The following is a 24,178-nucleotide window of genomic DNA, read 5'->3' on the forward strand; positions in this document are numbered from 1 at the left end:
TACATGGTCCTCACGTCTCCTCTAGTCTACATGGTCCTCACCTCTCCTCTAGTCTACATGGTCCTCGCGTCTCCTCTAGTCTACATGGTCCTCACCTCTCCTCTAGTCTACATGGTCCTCACGTCTCCTCTAGTCTATATGGTCCTCACGTCTCCTCTAGTCTACATGGTCCTCACGTCTCCTCTAGTCTACATGGTCCTCACGTCTCCTATAGTCTACATGGTCCTCACGTCTCCTCTAGTCTACATGGTCCTCGCGTCTCCTCTAGTCTACATGGTCCTCACGTCTCCTCTAGTCTATATGGTCCTCGCGTCTCCTCTAGTCTACATGGTCCTCACCTCTCCTCTAGTCTACATGGTCCTCGCGTCTCCTCTAGTCTACATGGTCCTCACCTCTCCTCTAGTCTACATGGTCCTCGCGTCTCCTCTAGTCTACATGGTCCTCACCTCTCCTCTAGTCTACATGGTCCTCACGTCTCCTCTAGTCTATGTGGTCCTCACGTCTCCTCTAGTCTATATGGTCCTCACGTCTCCTCTAGTCTACATGGTCCTCACGTCTTCTCTAGTCTACATGGTCCTCACGTCTCCTCTAGTCTACATGGTCCTCACGTCTCCTCTAGTCTACATGGTCCTCACGTCTCCTCTAGTCTACATGGTCCTCACGTCTCCTCTAGTCTACATGGTCCTCACGTCTCCTCTAGTCTACATGGTCCTCACCTCTCCTCTAGTCTACATGGTCCTCACGTCTCCTCTAGTCTACATGGTCCTCACCTCTCCTCTAGTCTACATGGTCCTCACCTCTCCTCTAGTCTACATGGTCCTCACGTCTCCTCTAGTCTACATGGTCCTCACCTCTCCTCTAGTCTACATGGTCCTCACGTCTCCTCTAGTCTACATGGTCCTCACGTCTCCTATAGTCTACATGGTCCTCACGTCTCCTATAGTCTACATGGTCCTCACCTCTCCTCTAGTCTACATGGTCCTCACGTCTCCTATAGTCTACATGGTCCTCACGTCTCCTCTAGTCTACATGGTCCTCACCTCTCCTCTAGTCTACATGGTCCTCACCTCTCCTCTAGTCTACATGGTCCTCACGTCTCCTCTAGTCTACATGGTCCTCACCTCTCCTCTAGTCTACATGGTCCTCACGTCTCCTCTAGTCTACATGGTCCTCACGTCTCCTATAGTCTACATGGTCCTCACGTCTCCTATAGTCTACATGGTCCTCACCTCTCCTCTAGTCTACATGGTCCTCACCTCTCCTCTAGTCTACATGGTCCTCACCTCTCCTATAGTCTACATGGTCCTCCTCCTCTTCACTACACGTTGCTGTCTCCATGACTTCCGTGTTCTCAGGAATGTAACACTGTTTCATTTCACTCCAGACTTCAAGAATGTTAATTTCATCAATGACCTGTGTTAAACTGGCTATGGAGTATAATTGCTGTGATTTTGAGCACACACGCTCCCACACACCCCCTGATCCCCCCCACCAACACACACACCCCCTGATCCCCCCCTCCAACACACACACCCCCTGATCCCCCCCACCAACACACACACCCCCTGATCCCCCCACCAACACACACACCCCCTGATCCCCCCCTCCAACACACACACCCTGATCCCCCCCTCCAACACACACACCCCCTGACCCCCCCTCCAACACACACACCCCCTGATCCCTCCCTCCAACACACACACCCCCTGACCCCCCCTCCAACACACACACCCTGACCCTCATGCTGGGCCCAGGGTCTAGGTTCAACAGGGTCCCAGCAGCCTGGGTACTGAGGGTCAGTGTGGGAGGTTTTCACTTGAAAGAGACGCTTCAACGCTTTTGTTGTTCCCGAAGCTGGCATTCGGTTGCCATGGCGAGAGTGACGCCTGCTGGTTTGAAACAAAGGATACATATCGATGGGTGAATGTTCTTGTCAATCAAAGCAAGTCAGCCAGTAAGAGTATTTACAGACCTGGTATCGCTTTCTCGTTTCTGGTCTCCACCTCTCAGTGCGGCCCCTGATCTCTCTCTATTTCCACCTCACTGTGGTCCCTGCACCCCCCCTCCAACCACCAGAAGACTAACGCTCATGTGATCGAACAGCTGAACACGTTCCTTTCATACACACAAACACACACTCACACAACCACAGGTTTTCAGTCAAGGAAGTTATTTGAAAATGAGCATGAAATGAATAAAAATGTATGAAGTTAAAAGAGGGCCAGCATCCACTGTCGGCTCTTTTCCTCTCTCTCTCTCTCTCTCTCTCTCTCTCTCTCTCTCTCTCTCTCTCTCTCTCTCTCTCTCTGCTACACACTACACCAGACAGATCAAGTTGGGCAGGTGGTTCAGCCAGCCAGTCCAGTACCAACTATTCCCAAACCAGACCCAGACAGACCTAGTCAGACTGGTCCAAACCGGTTCAGACCCAGTCAGACTGCTCCAAGCTCCTCTGAGACAGCAAACTCTCGCATCACAACTGGGGGAGACCGGAACTGGGTAACCATGGTGACGGGCCATCGGCAGTAATGGAATTTCATAGTTAAGAAATCAAACTTTGAGAGTGAGAGACAGAATTTAGGAAGAGAGAGTGAGAAAGAAAGTATGAGAAAGAAGGAAACCGAGAGAGAGGGGGGGGGAAATACTGAGGGATTGTGGAAGAGGAAATAATTAAACAGAACATTGTAGTAAAGGTTTCTCTCCCTCTACAATTATGTATGATTAAGTACTATACTCCAAGCTCATCAACTGATTAGGTGAACATGCACACACACTTCAGAAGCACTCAAGCCAGCTCATCTGCAATTCAGACGACTACTACTATTCAGACGAGTCAGATGGCTGAGCGGTTAGGGAACCGCTAGTAATCAGAAGGTTGCTGGTTCGATTCCCGGCTGTACAAAATTATGATGTGTCCTTGGGCAAGGCACTTCACCCTACTTGCCTCGGGGGAATGTCCTTGTACTTACTGTAAGTCGCTCTGGATAAGAGCGTCTGCAAAATGACTAAATGTAATGTACTGTGATGTAACATCACACACACACAAACAGACATTCACACAGACATACACACAGACAGCATAGTATCAACACATCTGGCAGGCTCCTCAGTTCACCACACACGGGGGAGGGAGGGGGGAGAGAGAGAGGGAGACACACACACATATATATAACTCCCCCCTTTTCTGGGCAGCTAAACAGCTCTCATGGACTCTGCCAAAGGCCACTGAGAACTGGGATGACAGCTCCATAATAGACTGACCTGACATCAGACACACACCAAACACACACACACACTCTGAGCCCATTAATCTTGGCATTACCAGCTTCTGTGGGCCTGTCCCACCAGTCATCTCAGTGACAATAACAGCGTCATCACACACACACACACACACACAGGTCTAGGGTGTGTGTTTAGAGATAACACACACACACACACACAGGTACAACTGACCAAGCACCCGACAGTAGAGCTGCAGCCATGGAAACCAGCACCAGACAACGCATGCAGCAGTCACACGACTCGCTGTCCCTCTCCTGACAACTCGAACCATCCGCTCAGCTGGCTCCCTCACAGCAGGGGGACACGGGGGTTTGTTTGTTATAAATCACAGGGCTGTCCCGTGTTGTAGCCATTGCTCCAGGCTGTATTTACAGAAGGCCGGCCCGCTGGGATGTGTTTGGACAGGCAGGGGCTCAGGACCAGGGGGGCTGCAGGACCAGGGGGGCTGCAGGACCAGGGGGGCTCAGGACCATGGGGGCTCAGGACCAGGGGGGCTGCAGGACCAGGGGGGCTGCAGGACCAGGGGGGCTCAGGACCAGGGGGGCTGCAGGACCATGGGGGCTGCAGGACCAGGGGGGCTCAGGACCAGGGGGGCTGCAGGACCAGGGGGGCTCAGGACCAGGGGGGCACCAGGACCAGGGGGGCTCCAGGACCAGGGGGGCTGCAAGACCAGGGGGGCTGTAGGGGGAGGGGGGCACCAGGACCAGGGGGGCTGCAGGGGGAGGGGGGCACCAGGACCAGGGGGGCTGCAGGACCAGGGGGGCTGCAGGGGGAGGGGGGCACCAGGACCATGGGGGCTGTAGGGGGAGGGGGGCACCAGGACCAGGGGGGCTGCAGGGGAGGGGGGCACCAGGACCAGGGGGGCTGCAGGACCAGGGGGGCTGCAGGGGGAGGGGGGAATTCTGCTTTTAGCCAGCTGCTCCGATTATTTTCCTCATTTGTTTAAACTGGCAATCTGAGTGAGACTGCGTCCCCTTTACACTGTTTTGACGTTAGCCTCAGTCAGACTCGCTCACTGGCAGTGTGCACAATGTTGTATTTCACTCCATACTACACCAGAAATGTCAGGGAGGACTGCCTAATGTACATAGGCCTACGAGCCTGATGAAGATAGTCAGCATATCGGATTTCTTTAACAAGCCTGTTTCATTCGTCATTTATCTGAGAAAGCGACCTCCGTTAGCCAGGCTAGTTTTGCCCGATCACTTGGTCAGGCTATTTAAGGTTTTCGGGGTCAAGTGACTTTTGTGCATAGACAAGTGAAACGTAAATGTATTTGTCCAAAGGCCAAGAACCTCAAAAAGTTCATATCACGCCCTGCAATCCAGTGGCCAGAGATATATGATGACCTGATCGACACTCCAAGTGTAATAGACCGGGGAGAAGTTCGTCTTTTGCAACCGACATGCGCAGTTGAGCCTGCCAAGACAGTTGTGTGACGTAAGGTGATAATTAGTCTATATCGTGGCGATTGCAAATGCTCCTTTGGGTCCATGGTTGTGTTTGAAGCAATCACACTATATACAAATATTTTTTTAATTGATTTGATTTACAGGAAAATTGATTCAGACAAAACCATATTTTTCAGTGGAAATGCACCTGATTTGATGCACCTGACACAGTCACTCTCATCCTCAGGCAGTGCACTGCATTCAGAAGCATGCGGCTTCACGGTTAAACATCTACAGTTAAAACTTGAACTACATAAATCCCCGTGTTAGTTTTAGGCCAGTATGAGTAGAGTGAAAGCATCCATCCCTAAAAAATGTCAGTTGACATTTCTAACGGCCGTCTGCCAATTACTGTCACGCTATTATTCCTCCAGTCAATTCAGTTGTAAATGTCAGCACAGTTCAGCCTCCTCCGGATGAAAAGAAAAAACTAATGTTGAAAAAGAATCTGCGATCAACACACACACACACAGACACACACTAAAAACCCTCCCAATTAAGGGTGGCCAGACAGAAAGGTCAGACTGGCTGAAGTAGTGTTGAAGTTATAGAGACGACAGAGGCTCCGCCCATGCAGGATGAGCTCTCCACCCAGCCAGAAGGATTCCCACCCAGGCAAGATGGGCTCCACCCAGGCAGGAGGAGCCCCACCCAGGCAGGAGGAGCCCCACCCAGGCAGGAGGAGCCCCACCCAGGCAGGAGGAGCCCCACCCAGGCAGGAGGAGCCCCACCCAGGCAGGAGGAGCTCCACCCAGGCAGGAGGAGCCCTGGAGGAGACGTTGGATTTCTCTTCTTCTGCTGTTGTCACTCACACACACATAAACATGTACACACACTCTCTGATCCAGCTCCTGAAAACAGGCAAAATGTGGTGTGTGTGTGTGCGTGAGTGTGTGCGTGTGTGTGTGTGGAGGGGGGGTGTACATATCCTGGTCTGACTCCTGATCCTGCTGCTCTACTTTTTTATTTTATTTCTTGCTGTCCTCTATCGATCATTATCTCTCTTCATCACTGTCTCCTCTGACCTCCCTGTCGGGCTACATCATCTTTCTCTCAATTATCTCTCTCTTTCTCTCTCTCTCTCTCTCTTTTTGTTCCATTTGTTTTTCCAGACATTTGCTTTCTTCAAAGGTGCTAGTAATGCCATTTCCTTCACCTGCACAACATGTTGAAAACTGTTTGATCTCATTTCCATGAAACCTTCCTCCTTTTCATCTTCACCATCATCCTCTCTCCTCCTCGTCCTCCACCTCCTCCTTATCTATTCATCCCTCTATACCTCCATCTCTGATCTATCATTTTCAATAACCTCTCTCCTCATCTCTGCACCTGGATCCTATTCCAGTCATGAGTACACAGTCTTCTGACTACCAGCAACCTCGATATCCCTCCATCCTGTTTCAATCAATTCTCAAATTGCCTCCCCGCTCTCACTTTACTGTCCAGCTGAGCTCCCCTCCCCTCCCCTCCCCTCCCCTCCCCTCCCCTCCCCTCCCCTCCCCTCCCCTCCCCTCCCAATCATGAATCCACAAATACATACACAGGCATGAACACACACACAGCTTGGTACATGTGTATATTGGATTTGCCTCTAGATGGCGCTGTTGGACAAGTTTAGGAACCTGTAAGAGGAGGACAATGACTTGGCAGGAGGTGAGGGCTGCAAGTCTTTACTTTTTAGTATAAATCAGTACACTTTAGTATAGTACAAAACAGTTACATTTGGACCAGTACAGTGCAATTTGATCCCACACAATTTGGTACTGTTGCCGAATCTAAGAAATACTCGGGTGCTATGACTCTGATCTTCTCCACCAGCTGTAGAACCTGCTCTCTGGACTTGGCCTTATTCTTGAACACGTGGTACCTGCTCCCACAATCTTTAACCAGCTGTTGTAGGTTAGGCTCAGCTTCACTCACAAACTGATCTTCAGTCATATCAGACCGTTCCAGGTTCTCTCCATGGGTGAAGAGCACTATAATTCTCTCTCTGATCTTACTCTCGAAGGCTGTTTCTAGTTTCTCCAAAATATCTCTCTCACCGTCTGTGAACCTGCCAACCTGCATCACCAGCAGGTACACACATGGCCCTGTCTGACACAGTTCTCTGCATTTAGATACATGTTCACCTTTAATGTTCTCATCAAAGAAATCTGGAGTGTCGATGACCCTCACCTGAGTTCCATGTATCTCAGTGAGATCACACATACAGTGTTTAGTGACTAGCAGGGAGCTGGCCTGAGAGGGAAATGCTTCTCGTCTCAGGATGGTGTTGCCACATGCACTCTTCCCAACCCCTGTCTGTCCCAGCAGCACCATATTCAGGGGAGGTTCTTCAGGTGAAGCAGATCTGGTGCCATAGGAAGGGTTAGTCACTGGAGAAAAGAACCCTTCTTATTAGATTTTGACTGCAAAACCAAAAAGTCAATCTGTTATTTTAGTCACACATTCTACTTGTTGGGATATTAAAACTCACCACCAGAAGGCATTGTTCTTTTCTGAGCATCGAGAGGAGCTGGAGTACCTGGTCTGGTCTAGTCTGGAGGAGTTTGTGCTTATATATTAAAGGATGTGGGTGTTACCCTAGATGAGTTTATCCAGTAGGCAGCAAGAGTCTGGACTCCACTCAGTCTACAGCATTGGTGGATGGGACAGACCATGGTTCACTTCCAACAACCAAGATGGGCAACTCTATTCCAAAAGGTGAAAATAATTTCTACACATTTTCTTTCTCTGAAAAACCTTTCTGGAAACCTGTTCTCCCATTACAAGAAATTCATTGGATGAAATCTTGATTATAAGAAGTATAAGACTATCCATAATTGTGACTCTGATTCTACAAACTATACTGAGAGAATATCATTTAATGTATTTTGTTTAGTGCTGTCAGTTTAACGCGTTATTAACGGCGTTAACGCAAACCCAAATTAACGGCGTCAATTATTTTATCGCGCGATTAACGCTCTTTTTGGCCTAGCAAACTTTGTAGTTTTTTTCACATGCTGTTGCAACAACTACCGACGTTAGAAAAACTACAACTCCACACCGGATCTAGCTAGACCGGAAACAAAACAACAGGCACGCCAAACACTCGTTTGGCTTGCGAGCTGGCTGAAGAGTAGTAGCAGAGCCCGTTTACGGATATTAGACATTCTCTGGTAGTAGGCTAACGTCACGTTTTGAGTGGATGACGAGCGCGAGATGCCGAAATGGATGCCATTAAGATTCTGAATGGAAAGTTTGCTTTTATAAAGTTGCCAAATGGTTCTATTGACAAGACCAGTGATCTGTGTGTTTTGTCGTTGTAAACTGAGCTATCATCGCAGCACGTCCAGTCTGAAATACCACTTGATGGCCAAGCACACAGCTGATGCGAATTCTCTGCCCCCTCGTCAAAGCCAGGCGATTGCAATGTTGTTTTCAATAAAAAAAATATTTGCACAAAGCAATCCGAACCACTTTTCTATGTTGATAAGAGCATTAAAATTTGAAAAAAGATTGGGACAAAAAGAAATCAGGGACATTTAGAATAGATAAAAATGTGGGATTAATTGTGATTAATCGCGAGTTAACTATGACATTAATGCGATTAATCACGATTAAATATTTTAATCGTTTGACAGCACTAATTTTATTGTTATGTTTTGTAGGTGAAACTCTGAGAATTGTGATCATTGGAAAAACGGGGGTGGGGAAAAGTGCCGTTGGAAACACAATTCTTAAGAAACCAAAAGCTTTTAAATCTTGTCCCAGTAGCTCTTCAGTGACTAAAGAGTGTCTAAAAAAGTCTGTTTTGGACAACAGAAAGATATCTGTGGTGGACACACCAGGGATCTTAGATACAGGAAAAAAAGCTGAAGAGATCAAAAATGAGATAGTGAGATCTGTTCAGCTGTCCTGCCCAGGCCCACATGCCTTCCTGCTGGTGCTGCAGGTTGGAAGATTCACCAAGGAGGAGCAGAACTCAGTGGAGGCTCTGGAAAAGCTGTTTGGACCTGAGGCCTCCAAGTACATGATCGTGCTGTTCACTCATGGTGACCAACTTGGAGGTAAAACAATACAAGACTACGTGCGTGAAGGCAGTCCGAAGCTCAGAGATGTGATCCAGCGCTGTGGCGGAAGGTTCCATGTGTTTGACAACGCAGGGGACAAAAGCAGACATCAAGTTGTTCGACTGATCAAGATGATTGACATCATGGTGGCAGGGAACGGGGGAGGATGCTACACTGATGACATGTACAGAGAGGTGGAGAGAAAGATCCAGCAGCAGAACACTGAAAGAGAATTGGCTGAACTTCTAGAATATGTTTTCTCCTTCATTCCTGACCTCATGGAAAGAGTTGCTCTTTTTCAAGCTATCCTTCAGTTAGACAATGAGTCAAGTACTTAATCTCTACAGTGTCTCATAACAGAAACCCTGCCAGTAGAAAAAGCCTATAATAAAACTGTCCAGTCATATTAGAGATGAAGAATCTAACTACAACAGCAGCAATTCTGTAGATGTTATTTCTTATAAATGTATGCAGGAACAAGGCCGACTAAGGACCCTGAATGACATAAATAATAATAGTAATTAAATTTGCAATAAAACATTGTAAACCATGTGTTTGTCGCCTACATCCCCCCCAGATCTGCTGATTAAACCACTTCTGAGAGCTGATTGGGTGGTTGTTTACAACCTTGGTATTCAACTTCATTGTTGATTGAATTAACTGGCTTTTGAAATCCTACAATCCAATAACATTGGATTGGATCACCCTGATCCAGATACAAACTTTTCAAGATGACCAAATCCGGATTCCCAGTGTTGTAAATGAGACTACGTATAACAATGTAAGTCAACGTAGTAGGCTAGCCAAGTAAAGAACAGGTTCAATAGCCATCATTATTAAGTGTTTTGATTTGAAGACACAGAAAAAGGTCAAATAAAACAATCCAAACAGTCAGAACCATCATCTGACCCACAAACAATTGAAAAGAAACAAATATACCTTATAAATCATATCTTCACAAATACAATGTGAATATTTTGAAGATGTGCTTGTGTTTGAAAAACAGAAAAAGGCTAAATGTCCAATAAATAACTAAATTAAAGAACTTCGAAAGTTTGTCTTCGGTTGTTTAGAGACTTTTTGAAAACTTTTTGACTTTTTGAAACTACTCTTGGGAGGCGGATCTCAAGTTGGGCTTTGGTTTGCTGAAGTTGGGAAAGAGTGATTTGTTCTTCTACCAGAAAAATCTTTACTTCATAAATATATGAATTACATTATACAAATATAGTTTTATTTGACCAATTTCAAGTTTTAATTACATTTTGTTGCTGAAATCCACCCTGAATCCACCCTTCTGCTGGGATCAGAATGGTCTTGGTTTTTTAATCAAAGGTATCCCAATCATACTAAAAGGTTTTGAACAACACATATTGAAGGTTTGATCCAGTACAAAACCAAGATTGGATTACGTGATCTAATCCAATTTCAGAATCCTTTTTTTTGTTGAACAACCCATTTTCAAGATTTGATCCAATCCAAAAGCCGTAATACGATCCCGTGACTTCTGAACAACTGGCCTCAGAGGTTTCCTTGTGGTCCTTCTCCACCAACTCGGCCAGTTTCTGTCTCCACTTTAATGGTCAGATAAAACAATGTGATCTGGATGGAAATGACCTGATAAGAGACTGGTGAACAGAACTGACCTGATAAGAGACTGGTAAACAGGACTCTAAAACCGAGGGTGAACAAGTTTGACCTAAATGCTGATAAGTCTTTATGGTGGTTTGTGTTTTTTTAATTGTATCTTATTTCTGCTTTATTGGATAGGAACATGTTTAGATTGACAGGAAGGTCAGGGAGAGAGAGACGGATAATATGCAGAAAATAGCAGCCATGTACCCAGCAGTAAAGCATCAGCTGGGTGGAAATCATAGGGGTTCCAGATGACATTGACCTGTTTCCTGTTTCCTGCTAGGATTCGTGTCTACGTCAGTTGTTTGATTGTTAAGCGTTGTGTTATTATCATCATCCAACCTTTGCTTCATTGTAAAGTCAGTATCAGCTCAGCAGGATCGTTTGCTCTGGGGTCATGAAACACAGTGAAACTAAGCCTGGTCAAACTCATTCAAGGTAAGGGGTCAGACAGACCATCCCTTCACTCTGATCACAGACTTGCTGTTTCATCACAACTCTGATCCATAATCTGCTGCTTTACTTCATATATGCACCTTATGTACATTTTGTATGTGAACATTTGTAATTTTTTGCTATAATGTGTTTTAGGACAGGAAACTCAGTTTTTAGCTCAATTTATGTCTAGTCCACAGATTACATTTAGTCATTTAGCAGACGCTCTTATCCAGAGCGACTTACAGTAAGTACAGGGACATTTTCCCCGAGGCAAGTAGGGTGAAGTGTCTTGCCCAAGGACACAACATCATTTGGCACGGCCGGGAATCAAACCAACAAACTTCTGATTAATAGCCCAACTCCATAACCACTCAGCCATCTGACCCCTTAGATTACATTTGTTCTTAACTCCTAGCAATAAAAAAACCTTGCCAACAGATATGTGGGTGAAACACAATTAAAAGTAAAATGTTATACTTTCTCAATTGACCAATTAAATTATATATCCTCAACTGACCTAACAAAGAAATGATACAAAATCTCCCGATAGCAACCACAGCAATAAACTGACGTCACAACTGTTGGCACATGTCTTCACGCTGCTCGTCAGAACATTCTTCCTCTACTGCTCTCAATCAAACACGTGTTTTTTCAGAAATAAATACTTGGATGTAACTCATACAGTATGATTGATTAGGTTATGTATTTGTAATGTATTGATTGTTATTTGTATTTCTCATGGAAGACTGAATCAAGGCTCTGAACCATCAAACAAGTATTACTGCTAAAACCTAACGGAGGGTTAACGAACTAGAGCAGGGGTGTCAAACTCATGTAAGGCCCGGGGCCACATAGCCTTCTGCCCACTGTGATCTCAAGTGGGCCAGACCAGTAACATCATAGCATGATAACGCATACATAACGACAATATTTCTTGATGTTTAAATCATTGGTGGAGGTATTTGAAGATAAACCGTATTTTAATTGGTAAATGGACTGCATTTATTTAGTGCTTTTTACGGTGGCCCATGGGTGCACACCACAGCAACATTAGCGAAGCAAGTTGAAAACACAACGACATTAACAAAAACGAAACATTTATAAAAACGCTGCATTTCAAAAAACAATCTACTACTGACAAAACAACAGCATTGGTTCACACCACCAACATCAGCCGAGAACACTGCAGCAATAGCCGAGAACACAACAGCATTAGCCGAGAACACAACAGCATTAGCCGAGAACACAACAGCATTAGCACAAAACACAACATTTGCAGAAACGCTGCATTTCAAGTTCACACCAAATCGTTCTCCAGACCACTAGGGGCTCTCCCCTCCCCGCAAGAGGCGCGAGGAGGATGATGAGTGGGAATGGAGTGGAGGGAAATGAACGGAGATTGTCAGAACCATGCACTTCTTTTGTAAAAAATATCATCTCTCTTTTTCAGCAGGAATTTGCCTGCTGCCTGGGCTGGAGTCATCCTGGAAGCTGGGCCTCTGCATCAAGAACCTCAGCCCAAGCGATGAGCCTCCAAGCCCCCCAGTACTGCCCAGTAGGATCCACTTCTAATCCTTAAACTTCTGATCAAGAAAAACGAAAAAAAAATACAAGATTTGAGACTGCTTAACGATCCGAGTGCTAATCAAGCACTTAGCCAGACGTTGTAAATATTCTAGCCCAAACCTAGGACACATGGGTTTGATGAGATGCAGATAGGTATTTCCACACAAAATGTTTGGCCATTATTGGATCGCAAAATAGTTTTGGGAGATTTAGGTAAAATAAACAGCCGTTTTTCAATTGGTTAAACCTTGTTTAGTGATGCCCTCACTCCGGCCCTGCTCCCATCCATCGGTAACCTATCTGAGAAAACTTTTTAGAAAAGACGGGCTATGGACCCAACCAACTCTAATTGGGAGGGGAGAACTCCCTCACATGGTACAACCAGAGAGGCTCTGGTACAACCCATGCAGAGGCTGCGATGTCAGAATGTGGAACATGTGTAGCCCATTTTAATAGGCTACTACTGACTGTGTTTTCTTCATTCTGAGTTGTATGTTAGAAATGTCGCAATAATTTACTTGTGGCCGTCGCAGACCACTACGCGGGCAGTGGCGGACCACTACGGACAACCAGTGGTCCACGGACCACCCGTTAAGAACGACTGTACTAGAGGATGCTGCTCTATGTGATGGGTGTAGTTACACATGTCAGCATGCAGGGGGCGCTAGAACACTGAGAATGTGGATGTTACAGTTTTTTACAGTCGCTAGGACACATTTCTCAATACTTACAGTTTTTCTGAATTGCTAAAACACTAAAACCCATTGGCTGAACAAAGTTATCAGTTGCCTAAACTCATGTAGCTAATTGTGCAGTCTGTTGTCAATACCTTAAACCATTTCACATGGTAAAACACAATTTGCAAATCTCACATAGACTTTTCAGCAAAACTCTAAATACATTCTCATTCTCAAAACACATTCTGTACTCTAATGGACATGTCATCCATACTGGTAAACACAAATGGCAACAATCAAATACAAATAGAAAAAAACATGTCATTGACTAAACACAACCACTCAAAATTGATTTCACTTGTTTTTAAATGATGTGACACAACCAATATAAGCCAGTTCAGAGAGCAAACAGGTTGTTGAAGGTGGGAAAATATTCCTTGTGATGTATCGGACGATATAGAAAATTACTGTAATGAAAAAAAAAATCAAGAAACGCATAACAAAACAAACAGATTTCCCTAACATTCTGCCCCACTCGTGTTGCCAACAGGGACGTTGTAGAGTGCCCTTTGGTGACAAACTATGCAAGGCCAGTATAGTACTGTATAGGGGTACAAGGAGGAGAAAGAACAAGAACAATTGCAAAGAGCAAAGCAGAGTAGTAATTTTCTGATAAATGTTGAGCTACTATGATAGAACATGTTTTCGTTCATCAAAAGACAATGACGGATAAATATGAAATTAGTTTTGAGATTACGTAAAAATGTAATTACTTCTCCTTGAGAACTATATGTTTTGAACAATGTGTTTTCAATTTTTTGGTGTATTGTTTACTGACTGCTTGATAGTGTATATCATTTTGATCACTTTGTTTATGATTTGAGAGCAGTGTTTGATTTTGAGCACAGGTAAATCTGTTTTGAGGCAAAAGTTTCATTTTGCAAGAGAATTCGAGGTTTTGTAAATAGTGCTTGAAGATGAGGTTTTGTGTTTACAGTTTTGAGAAAATGGGTGACTGTTTCAAGAATGTGTTTTAGCAATTGTGAAAAACTGTAATTGGGACTGGTGTTTCCCAGTAAAACTACCACCAAGTAAAGCCATACATAGTTTGTCTTTCTCACAGTGGAGAGTTCGGGTTAGTATAAACAAAGGCTATATGACAGAAAGGCCATAGCCGGTAAGACAGCAACAAGTCAAGGTCTACTTCCTGACTAGACTGGCTCCTTCTGTTATAAAGGAGCAGTACTGCCCTCTGGTGGCAGTACATGCAGCTACAGTCAGGTTAATCCCAAAAACCTTTGATTACATTACTGACCATGTGAGCCTCAGCTATACATAGGACCACACCAGCATTACAACATTGATCATCAACTATAGAATTTATGTCTTGTTCAAAACCTTTATTTTATTTTTCTCATTTTTCTCATTCACATTCCTTCAGATCATATACTACTACAAATCACTTCAAGTACTTCAAGATGAACAATCAGAATTACATCTCAGTCCATCATAGTGTTTCTAATAAGTAACTAACTCCCTCTATCCATGATGCCTCTTTGAAAGTATACCTTATATTATTTGTGTCTATCTTTTTGGCTCAACTCTCTTAATCTGAGTTCATGCAGAGATCTGCCAGTGAAGATTGTAACTGTGCCAGAATGAAACTCATCCATCCAGTTAGTTGATGTGGTTCCAGGTCAGAAGGTGTGTGTGGATGTGCACCTGGTCAGAAGGTGTGTGTGGATGTGCACCTGGTCAGAAGGTGTGTGTGGATGTGTACCTGGTCAGAAGGTGTGTGTGGATGTGCACCTGGTCAGAAGGTGTGTGTGGATGTGCACCTGGTCAGAAGGTGTGTTTGGATGTGCACCTGGTCAGAAGGTGTGTTTGGATGTGCACCTGGTCAGAAGGTGTGTGTGGATGTGCACCTGGTCAGAAGGTGTGTGTGGATGTGCTCCAGGTCAGAAGGCGTGTCTGTTGATGCGGTCCTGCTCCAGCTGGGCCTTGGCCTTCTTCTTCAGCAGCAGGATGTGTTCTGCAAACTCCCTCAGGGCCCCCCGGCCCCCCCCACTGTGGCACGAGTACTTGGCAGCGTTAAGCGCCCCCGTGGGGGCGTGTAGAGGTACTGCACTCAGACCAGCCAGGGTCAGGCAGGTCACATCCTGCTCATCATTACCTGTTGAGAGGAAAGAAAATAGTGAGATTCAAACTTTGATTCTAAGTGGTGTGATTCAGACAGTTTGACTCAGATCACAAAGAGACTAATCTCTAAAACCCTAAAGAACGGAAACATAAGATTCAACCACAACTCCTCAAAGCAAGTATTAACTGTACCAAAAACAACAGTATTCTTGAGCAAATCTGAATTCCTGTCTTTCTGCATATGATGCCAGTGCTGTGCAGGACTGCATTTGAGGTCTGAGCAGGGCTGCATGTGAGAGCAGTGCAGTGCAGGGCTGCATGTGAGGTCAGGGCTGAATATGAGAGCAGTACAGTGCAGGGCTGCATGTGAGGTCAGTGCAGTGCTGCATGTGAGGTCAGCGCAGTGCAGGGCTGCATGTGAGGTCAGTGCTGCATGTGAGGTCAGTGCAGTGCAGGGCTGCATGTGAGGTCAGTGCAGGGCTGCATGTGAGGTCAGTGCAGTGCTGCATGTGAGGTCAGTGCAGTGCAGGGCTGCATGTGAGGTCAGTGCTGCATGTGAGGTCAGTGCAGTGCAGGGCTGCATGTGAGGTCAGTGCAGTGCAGGGCTGCATGTGAGGTCAGGGCTGCATGTGAGGTCGGTGCAGGGCTGCATGTGAGGTCAGGGCTGCATGTGAGGTCGGTGCAGGGCTGCATGTGAGGTCAGTGCAGTGCAGGGCTGCATGTGAGGTCAGTGCAGTGCAGGGCTGCATGTGAGGTCAGTGCAGTGCAGGGCTGCATGTGAGGTCAGTGCAGTGCAGGGCTGCATGTGAGGTCAGTGCAGTGCAGGGCTGCATGTGAGGTCAGTGCAGTGCAGGGCTGCATGTGAGGTCAGTGCAGGGCTGCATGTGAGGTCAGTGCAGGGCTGCATGTGAGGTCAGTGCAGTGCAGGGCTGCATGTGAGGTCGGTGCAGGGCTGCATGTGAGGTCGGTGCAGGGCTGCATGTGAGAGCAGTGCAGTGCAGGGCTGCATGTGAGAGCAGTGCAGTGCAGGGCTGCATGTGAGGTCAATGCAGTGCAGGGCTGCATGTGAGGTCAATGCAGTGCAGGGCTGCATGTGAGGTCAATGCAGTGCAGGGCTGCATGTGAGGTCAATGCAGTGCAGGGCTGCATGTGAGGTCAGTGCTGCATGTGAGGTCAGGGCTGCCTGTGAGGTCAGTGCAGTGCAGGGCTGCATGTGAGGTCAGGGCTGCATGTGAGGTCAGGGCAGTGCAGGGCTGCATGTGAGGTCAGTGCAGTGCAGGGCTGCATGTGAGGTCAGGGCTGCATGTGATGTCAGTGCTGTGCAGGGCTGCATGTGATGTCAGTGCTGTGCAGGGCTGCATGTGATGTCAGTGCTGTGCAGGGCTGCATGTGATGTCAGTGCAGTGCAGGGCTGCATGTGAGGTCAGTGCTGTGCAGGGCTGCATGCGAGGTCAGTGCAGTGCAGGGCTGCATGTGAGGTCAGTGCAGTGCAGGGCTGCATGTGATGTCAGTGCAATGCAGGGCTGCATGTGAGGTCAGTGCAGTGCAGGGCTGCATGTGAGGTCAGTGCAGTGCAGGGCTGCATGTGAGGTCAGTGCAGTGCAGGGCTGCATGTGAGGTCAGTGCAGTGCAGGGCTGCATGTGAGGTCAGTGCTGTGCAGGGATGCATGTGATGTCAGTGCAGGGCTGCATGTGAGGCCAGTGCTGTGCAGGGCTGCATGCGATGTCAGTGCTGTGCAGGGCTGCATGCGAGGTCAGTGCAGTGCAGGGCTGCATGTGATGTCAGTGCAGTGCAGGGCTGCATGTGATGTCAGTGCAGTGCAGGGCTGCATGTGAGGTCAGTGCAGTGCAGGGCTGCATGAGAGGTCAGTGCTGTGCAGGGCTGCATGTGATGTCTGTGCAGTGCAGGGCTGCATGTGAGGCCAGTGCTGTGCAGGGCTGCATGTGAGGTCAGTGCAGTGCAGGGCTGCATGTGAGGCCAGTGCTGTGCAGGGCTGCATGTGAGGTCAGTGCTGTGCAGGGCTGCTCACCCAGGTAAGCCACCTCGTTCCAGCCCAGGCCCCTCTTGGCCATCATGGCCCTGACGTCGGCCTGCACGTCTGGGCCCAGCTGCCTGACCGGACAGCCTGTCCTCTGGGACAAACGCTCACACAGAGTGCTGGACAGGGGCTCCTCCACGGAGCTCAACAGCACCACCTGCAGGATGGAGAGGGAACAGCACCTTACTACCACTACATTTAGCTATTTAGCAGAGGCAAGTAGGGTGAAGTGCCTTGCCCAAGGACACAACGTCATTTGGCACGGACAAGACGCAACCCTCAGATTACTAGCCCGATTCCCCCACCATTCAGCCACCTGACTCCCTTACTCACCACTGGAGGAGGAGAGGGGGATAATAGAGGAGGTCAATTTCCAATCATTGATTTCAACAGAGAGTTTGGTCTCCATAGAGACCTCCAAAAATTGCCAATGCCGACTATATTTCAAGTCGTCACGGCGGGGTATTGGGTAAAGTTTTCAACTAGCAATAATCACGCCTCGGATAAACCTCATAGGCTACGATACTGCCACTGCGCAAAGATAACAGGACTGGCTGCCAGCCACGTGACCACACCACACCAAACCCCAGACCCAGAAACGGTTTAAATCCAAACTCATCCATTACAGCTCGATGACAGAGCCAGGTTAGAAGATATTAGTTACAATGTGTGCATTCAGTTATTTAGCAGTTGTGAGCTTTGTTAAGCTTTAAAATGTATGTACGAAAGTAAGTAAATCTGTATTGCAATGCATGATGGGAGAAGCAGCATGTCTTTGACATGTAAATACTGGTATTTCCTCAGCCCCACCCCCCTGTGTGTTACCTCCACGCCCTCCTCCTGCAGCATGCGTATCCCCCTGGTGTCTCTGGTGCTGAAGGAGAGCATCTCCTCCCCCGAGGCAGACAGCAGCACCTGGCCGTCTGTCAGACCCCCACACACCACACACAGCAGCAGCCGCACCACCTCGGGCTGGGCCCGGCCCAAGTAGCCGAACCTGGACACACACTCACACATTACACACACAACCAGGTGAGGAAATATGACAAGTAAGTGCTTAGAATGTGGTAGTTGGGGATAGATGATGTCACTTCCTGTTTCTTTTCCTCACCGGAGTACCCTCTGCTCTGCCACGGGCCAGTCGATGTCCACGTCAATGTCCACACTAAACTCTGGGAGCATCTCATAGTAGGCCATCTTACCCCCCTGAGAGAAGGGGGAAGAGAGCAAGGGGGGGGGGGGAGAGAGCAGGCGGGGAGGAGAGGAAGGAGAGTAGGGAGGGAGGAGAGGAAGGAGGGAGTAGAGGAAGGAGGAGAGCAGGCGGGGAGGAGGAAGGAGAGGAAGGAGGAGAGGAAGGAGGGAGGGGGAGAGCAGGCGGGAAGGAGAGGAAGGGAGGAGAGGAAGGTGGGAGAGAGCAGGCAGGGAGGAGAGCAGGGGGAGGAGACAGGGAAGGAAAGTGAAACATGGTGCTCTTACTACCCTAAAACCTTGCTGTGTGAGGTCTCTGGTTGCTTCGCTACCTGTAACAGTCCTACTGGTTGCTAGTTACCTTCAACAGCCCCTGCTGGTTGCCTAGCTAACTGTAACAGACCCTGGAGGTTGCCTAACTTCCAATAACAGCCCCTGGAGGTTGCCTAGCTTCCTGTAACAGCCCCTGGAGGTTGCCTAGTTACCTGTAATAGCCCCTGGGGGTTGTGTAGCTACCTGTAACAGCCCCTGGGGGTTGCCTAGCTATCTGTAACATCCCCTGGAGGTTGCCTAGCTAACTGTAACATCCCCTGGAGGTTGCTTAGCTACCTGTAACAGCCCCTGGAGGTTGCTTAGCTACCTGTAACAGCCCCTGTTGGATGAGTTCTCTGGTGGCAAAGTAGAAGGAGCCGTTCTCACACAGCTCCCCGTCCCAGTCCTGCCTGCGTGGCCTGCAGGCCGGGTCCAGGTTCAGGGGCCGGGTGGACACGCCCGCTGGGGAGGAGGGGAAGGGGGAGGAGTGAGTACATTGTTTTCCAGGTTCATATGTAACTCTAATTGTATGCAATATAACTATGACCAAACTAACCTGACTACACTTAAAAACATGGAACTATTCTCAACAACAGATAGCAGAAATGACATAACAATTTCCAATCATTGATTTCAACAGAGAGTTGGTCTCCATAGAGACCTCCAAAAATTGCCAATGCCGACTATATTTCAAGTCGTCACGGCGGGGTATTGGGTAAAGTTTTCAACTAGCAATAATCACGCCTCGGATAAACCTCATAGGCTACGATACTGCCACTGCGCAAAGATAACAGGACTTGCTGCCAGCCACGTGACCACACCACACCAAACCCCAGACCCAGAAACGGTTTAAATCCAAACTCATCCACTCCAGGTCAATGACAGAGCCAGGTTAGAAGATATTAGTTACAATGTGTGCATTCAGTCATTTAGCAGTTGTGAGTTTTGTTAAGCTTTAAAATGTATGTACGAAAGTAAGTAAATCTGTATTGCAATGCATGATGGGAGACACAGGATGTCTTTGACATGTAAATACTGGTATTTACTCAGCCCCACCCCCCTCCCCCCTCCCCTCCTCACAAGGTTTCTGTATCTCTTTCAATGAAAGCATCTGCTAAAGGAATACAAAGTTACATGTCAGTCCATAAGGTAAGTACAGCATGCTACAGACTGATGAGACCAGCAGGTAAGTACAGCATGCTACAGACTGATGAGAGCAGCAGGTAAGTACAGCATGCTACAGACTGATGAGAGCAGCAGGTAAGTACAGCATGCTACAGACTGAGGAGACCAGCAGGTAAGTACAGCATGCTAGACTGATGAGAGCAGCAGGTAAGTACAGCATGCTACAGACTGAGTAGAGCAGCAGGTAAGTACAGCATGCTACAGACTGAGGAGAGCAGCAGGTAAGTACAGCATGCTACAGACTGATGAGACCAGCAGGTAAGTACAGCATGCTAGACTGATGAGAGCAGCAGGTAAGTACAGCATGCTACAGACTGATGAGAGCAGCAGTAAGTACAGCATGCTACAGACTGATGAGAGCAGCAGGTAACTACAGCATGCTACAGACTGAGTAGAGCAGCAGGTAACTACAGCATGCTACAGACTGATGAGAGCAGCAGGTAAGTACAGCATGCTACAGACTGATGAGAGCAGCAGGTAAGTACAGCATGCTACAGACTGAGTAGAGCAGCAGGTAAGTACAGCATGCTACAGACTGATGAGAGCAGCAGGTAAGTACAGCATGCTACAGACGGATGAGACCAGCAGGTAAGTACAGCATGCTACAGACTGATGAGACCAGCAGGTAAGTACAGCATGCTAAACTGATGAGAGCAGCAGGTAAGTACAGCATGCTACAGACTGAGTAGAGCAGCAGGTAAGTACAGCATGCTACAGACTGATGAGAGCAGCAGGTAAGTACAGCATGCTACAGACTGATGAGAGCAGCAGTAAGTACAGCATGCTACAGACTGATGAGAGCAGCAGGTAAGTACAGCATGCTAGACTGATGAGAGCAGCAGGTAAGTACAGCATGCTACAGACTGAGTAGAGCAGCAGGTAAGTACAGCATGCTACAGACTGAGTAGAGCAGCAGGTAACTACAGCATGCTACAGACTGATGAGACCAACAGGTAAGTACAGCATGCTACAGACTGATGAGAGCAGCAGGTAAGTACAGCATGCTAGACTGATGAGAGCAGCAGGTAAGTACAGCATGCTACAGACTGATGAGAGCAGCAGGTAAGTACAGCATGCTACAGACTGATGAGAGCAGCAGGTAAGTACAGCATGCTACAGACTGATGAGACCAGCAGGTAAGTACAGCATGCTACAGACTGATGAGAGCAGCAGGTAAGTACAGCATGCTACAGACTGAGTAGAGCAGCAGGTAAGTACAGCATGCTACAGACTGATGAGAGCAGCAGGAGGATCAGATCTGTGAGAGTGAACACACCTCCCTTCTTCCCCTCCTGCCATCTGAAGTGGTATCTCCGCACCACAGAGAACACAGACTGGAAGCCCTGCAGCGTGATGAGCTGCAGCGCCTCCTGCAGGTGGGAGGGGTGCAGGCAGGGCGACGTGGCCTGGATGTTGCAGATCACATCCACCTCTGGGGAAGGAGAAAAAACACAGGTAAACACGCGTGCACACGCACACGGAAACGGTGTGTGCCACACACACACACACACACACACACACACACATGGTCTGCTTGCTCAGTAGTCAGCAATAGGTAAGGTAGGAAATCTTTATTATCACCCGGGGTGCAACATTTTGAACAATGTCTTCTAACCCGTTCCAGTGTTTTGTTGTGTGTGCATTGTGTGTGTTGTAGACAGTCTGCATCCAGGTAGGGTATGTGTGTAGCTGGGCGAGGCTCTGGATGGAGAAGAGGGTGTGAATGTTAGAATCTAGAATCCTGCCAGCCTGCCTGTCTGCCTGCCTATCTGCCTATCAAGTCACTTTGGATCCAAGGGCCTGCAGCATGAATACATGATGTACATAGTAGCATTACCAGGGTCAGGGTTACAGTACCAGGGTTATATAACCAGGGTCAGGGTGACAGGGCCGGGGTTATATAACCAGGGTCAGGGTTACAGTACCGGGGTTACATAACCAGGGTCAGGGTGACAGGGCCGGGGTTACATAACCAGGGTCAGGGTTACAGTACCAGGGTCAGGATCAGGTTACCGGGGTTGAGGCGGCTGAACTCCTGGATGGTGTCCAGGGAGCTGGAGGAGTCCTGGGACACCTCGGGGCTCCGGCGGTGCACCTGCGCCCCCCACGCCCGCGCCACCTTCTCTATCTCATCATGGTCCGTCGACACCCACACACTGCAGGGGGCAAGACGAGGAGGGAGAGGAGAAGGAGGGGTGGACTATTAATTAGAGCAATATTTAATATATTAGGAGAAGTGTGCAAGTTTATTATACCTTTGAGAGAAGGGTGGGGGGGGGTCTGACTGATACTGCAAATATACAGCAAGCCCAAAAGGCCAAGGAGAACGGGGCACCATCTGCTGGCCAATATATAACATTCCCTTATAGGAAGATTCTTTTTAATAAGTGAATTGTACAACAATTGGTCACATCATGCTCACAACGTGACAAGGACGACACGTGTTCCACGTAGCCGGTCTTCCTGCCTTCAATCACAGCTAGGCTAACGCTAGGCTAGCCTCTAAGATGTATTACACACAGGTATCGTAGATAAAGCTGCAGACTAGTTAGCTAGCTGCTAGCTTGATACAAGGGTCACTCCTGTCTGCATTCATATCGTTTCATGATCACATTGCTGCCAAGACGACACAACAAAACAGCCAGCTACACAATCCATAATAATATTGAGTAATCATCAGCATGTTATGCAGTCATATCATCATAAACATTATGCTGGAGGAACTGGGTTGTCATATTAAATATGTAAACACGTCTGCAAAGCTAACCTGTCTGCAATGCTAACCTCTCTGCAACGCTACCCTCTCTGCAATGCTAACCTCTCTGCAATGCTAACCTGCCTGCAACGCTAACCTGCCTGCAATGCTAACCTGTCTGCAATGCTAACCTGTCTGCAATGCTAACCTGCCTGCAATGCTAACCTGTCTGCAATGCTAACCTGTCAAACATGTTGGAGTCCACCGCAGCTCTCAGCACCCAGCCCACTAGCGGGACCCCGGCCAGCATTTTGATATTCTTCAGGGGAATTCCTTTACTACCCCCTCTTGCCAAGACCAACGCCGCAATGTGTCTCTTTTTACCGGTCCCATCCTTTAATTTCTTTGACCCGGACACTTCACCGTCTCGCACGTCCTCCACGTCAGATACATTGCGTTTCCTTTCGGTCATTCTTACTCACAAGTCAGTGATGGCCGAGGAGCGCTAGTTTGTAGCACTTGGAGTATTGAAGGAACGTAGAGGTACTAGTCTCTAATGATTGGCTAACTAGATGGCAAGTAGATTCTGCTAGTTCCAGCACATCGCTTTAGAGATCCCTGCCCAGTCTGCACACTACTAAACACAGCTTTTTTTACACGTAGTGTACGTAGTGATATATTACGTTAGCAAGGCAGCCAGCTGACGAAGTTTCGGATGTCAGACGGGGTGTTATAAGTTTACCGTAATGGCTGGAAACAATGCGTAGATGAATACCATTTTTAGAGTTATATTTTATCATAAAATCGAATGAGGTAAGGATAAAGTTTAACATTAGCTTATCGTAATTGATAGGCATCAGCGTATTATAAAAAAAACGATGTTAGCTAAATGTGTAAAAAGAGGCACAAACGTGAACTACGTAAAGTAGCCTACTTACGGTAAAAAATGGCCATCGCTATTTGACACAATTGTCTCGAAAAAGTATCGCTTTTTCGAAACGTTCAATACATCTTCTCCAAAGGGACATCTGCTGGTCAGTTTATGGTATGGCGACTGTATCGAGCGAAGGAAGGAATCAAGTGACATGAAGTCCTCGAGATGTTACTCTTACAATCGTCATTGAAAACTTGATAAATAAAGGTTGTGTGACAAATGTTTCGATTTGCAAGTGTCAAAAATATGTTATCATATCTTGTTGTATTATAGACAACGTCACGTATTTGCTACATTACGTTTATAACATATATTTTTAAGTTCTTATAACATTAATTACACAAGTGCTCAACTGAGTATGGCTTCGTGGTAAGAGCGCAGCCTCTCACTCAGACAAAGTGAGAACGCATCCGCTCACGCCGTTTTAGTGAAAGTATATGCTAAATGAAAACATTATTAATTATTATTTGATAATGTAAGTAAGTAAGTAATGCGGTTAAGGTTTTAGAACATGCTTTTGCAACCGGGAAAGGGATGGCCACATTTGAAGGCTGCTAAAACTAAAGAAATATGTAGGCAATGTGCTTG

General features: G+C 47.3%; 3 protein-coding genes and 2 non-coding genes across 5 annotated transcripts; 1 reads left to right on the forward strand and 4 right to left on the reverse strand.

The window, feature by feature from the left end:
• Window positions 1–3,761: 3,761 nt before the first annotated feature.
• On the reverse strand, window positions 3,762–7,222 carry LOC146276241 (GTPase IMAP family member 9-like). Its single transcript, XM_084702001.1, has 3 exons — window positions 7,210–7,222; window positions 6,454–7,123; window positions 3,762–3,960 (listed from the first exon to the last, which is right to left on the reverse strand). Exons 1-3 carry the CDS (start codon window positions 7,220–7,222, stop codon window positions 3,762–3,764), a joined length of 882 nt encoding a protein of 293 aa, XP_084558127.1.
• Window positions 7,223–7,366: 144 nt separating this feature from the next.
• On the forward strand, window positions 7,367–10,291 carry LOC146276242 (GTPase IMAP family member 4-like). Its single transcript, XM_084701445.1, has one exon. It carries the CDS (start codon window positions 8,308–8,310, stop codon window positions 9,121–9,123), a length of 816 nt encoding a protein of 271 aa, XP_084557571.1. The 5' UTR covers window positions 7,367–8,307; the 3' UTR covers window positions 9,124–10,291.
• A 727-nt stretch (window positions 10,292–11,018) lies between these two features.
• cmasa (cytidine monophosphate N-acetylneuraminic acid synthetase a) lies at window positions 11,019–23,506 on the reverse strand. Its single transcript, XM_084701438.1, has 8 exons — window positions 22,899–23,506; window positions 21,975–22,117; window positions 21,238–21,393; window positions 19,105–19,238; window positions 18,388–18,482; window positions 18,102–18,273; window positions 17,268–17,433; window positions 11,019–15,271 (listed from the first exon to the last, which is right to left on the reverse strand). Exons 1-8 carry the CDS (start codon window positions 23,126–23,128, stop codon window positions 15,057–15,059), a joined length of 1,311 nt encoding a protein of 436 aa, XP_084557564.1. The 5' UTR covers window positions 23,129–23,506; the 3' UTR covers window positions 11,019–15,056.
• Window positions 17,679–17,819, reverse strand: LOC146276244 (U4 spliceosomal RNA). The gene has a single exon (XR_014766166.1). It is a non-coding gene; the product is annotated as a U4 spliceosomal RNA (small nuclear RNA).
• Window positions 19,425–19,565, reverse strand: LOC146276245 (U4 spliceosomal RNA). Its single transcript, XR_014766167.1, has one exon. It is a non-coding gene; the product is annotated as a U4 spliceosomal RNA (small nuclear RNA).
• Window positions 23,507–24,178: the final 672 nt, after the last annotated feature.

Source organism: Hypomesus nipponensis, chromosome 7, assembly GCF_054491055.1.
Source record: "Hypomesus nipponensis isolate SF chromosome 7, ASM5449105v1, whole genome shotgun sequence".
NCBI lineage: Eukaryota > Metazoa > Chordata > Actinopteri > Osmeriformes > Osmeridae > Hypomesus > Hypomesus nipponensis.

What these genes read in the sequence shown, in the direction of transcription:
- LOC146276241 (XM_084702001.1), bottom strand. An exon ending in TGCACTGTACTGGTCCAAAT is followed by an intron (nt 3,961 to 6,453) that starts GTAACTGTTTTG and finishes CTCCCCCTACAG; the next exon opens with CCCCCCTGGTCTTGCAGCCC.
- cmasa (XM_084701438.1), bottom strand. Translation starts at nt 23,128, where the DNA reads ATGACCGAAAGGAAACGCAATGTATCTGACGTGGAGGACGTGCGAGAC. An exon ending in TCCAACAGGGGCTGTTACAG is followed by an intron (nt 18,483 to 19,104) that starts GTAGCTAAGCAA and finishes CCCTTCTCTCAG; the next exon opens with GGGGGTAAGATGGCCTACTA. An exon ending in GCAGAGCAGAGGGTACTCCG is followed by an intron (nt 18,274 to 18,387) that starts GTGAGGAAAAGA and finishes GTGTGTGTCCAG; the next exon opens with GTTCGGCTACTTGGGCCGGG.
- LOC146276242 (XM_084701445.1), top strand. Translation starts at nt 8,308, where the DNA reads ATGACATTAATGCGATTAATCACGATTAAATATTTTAATCGTTTGACA.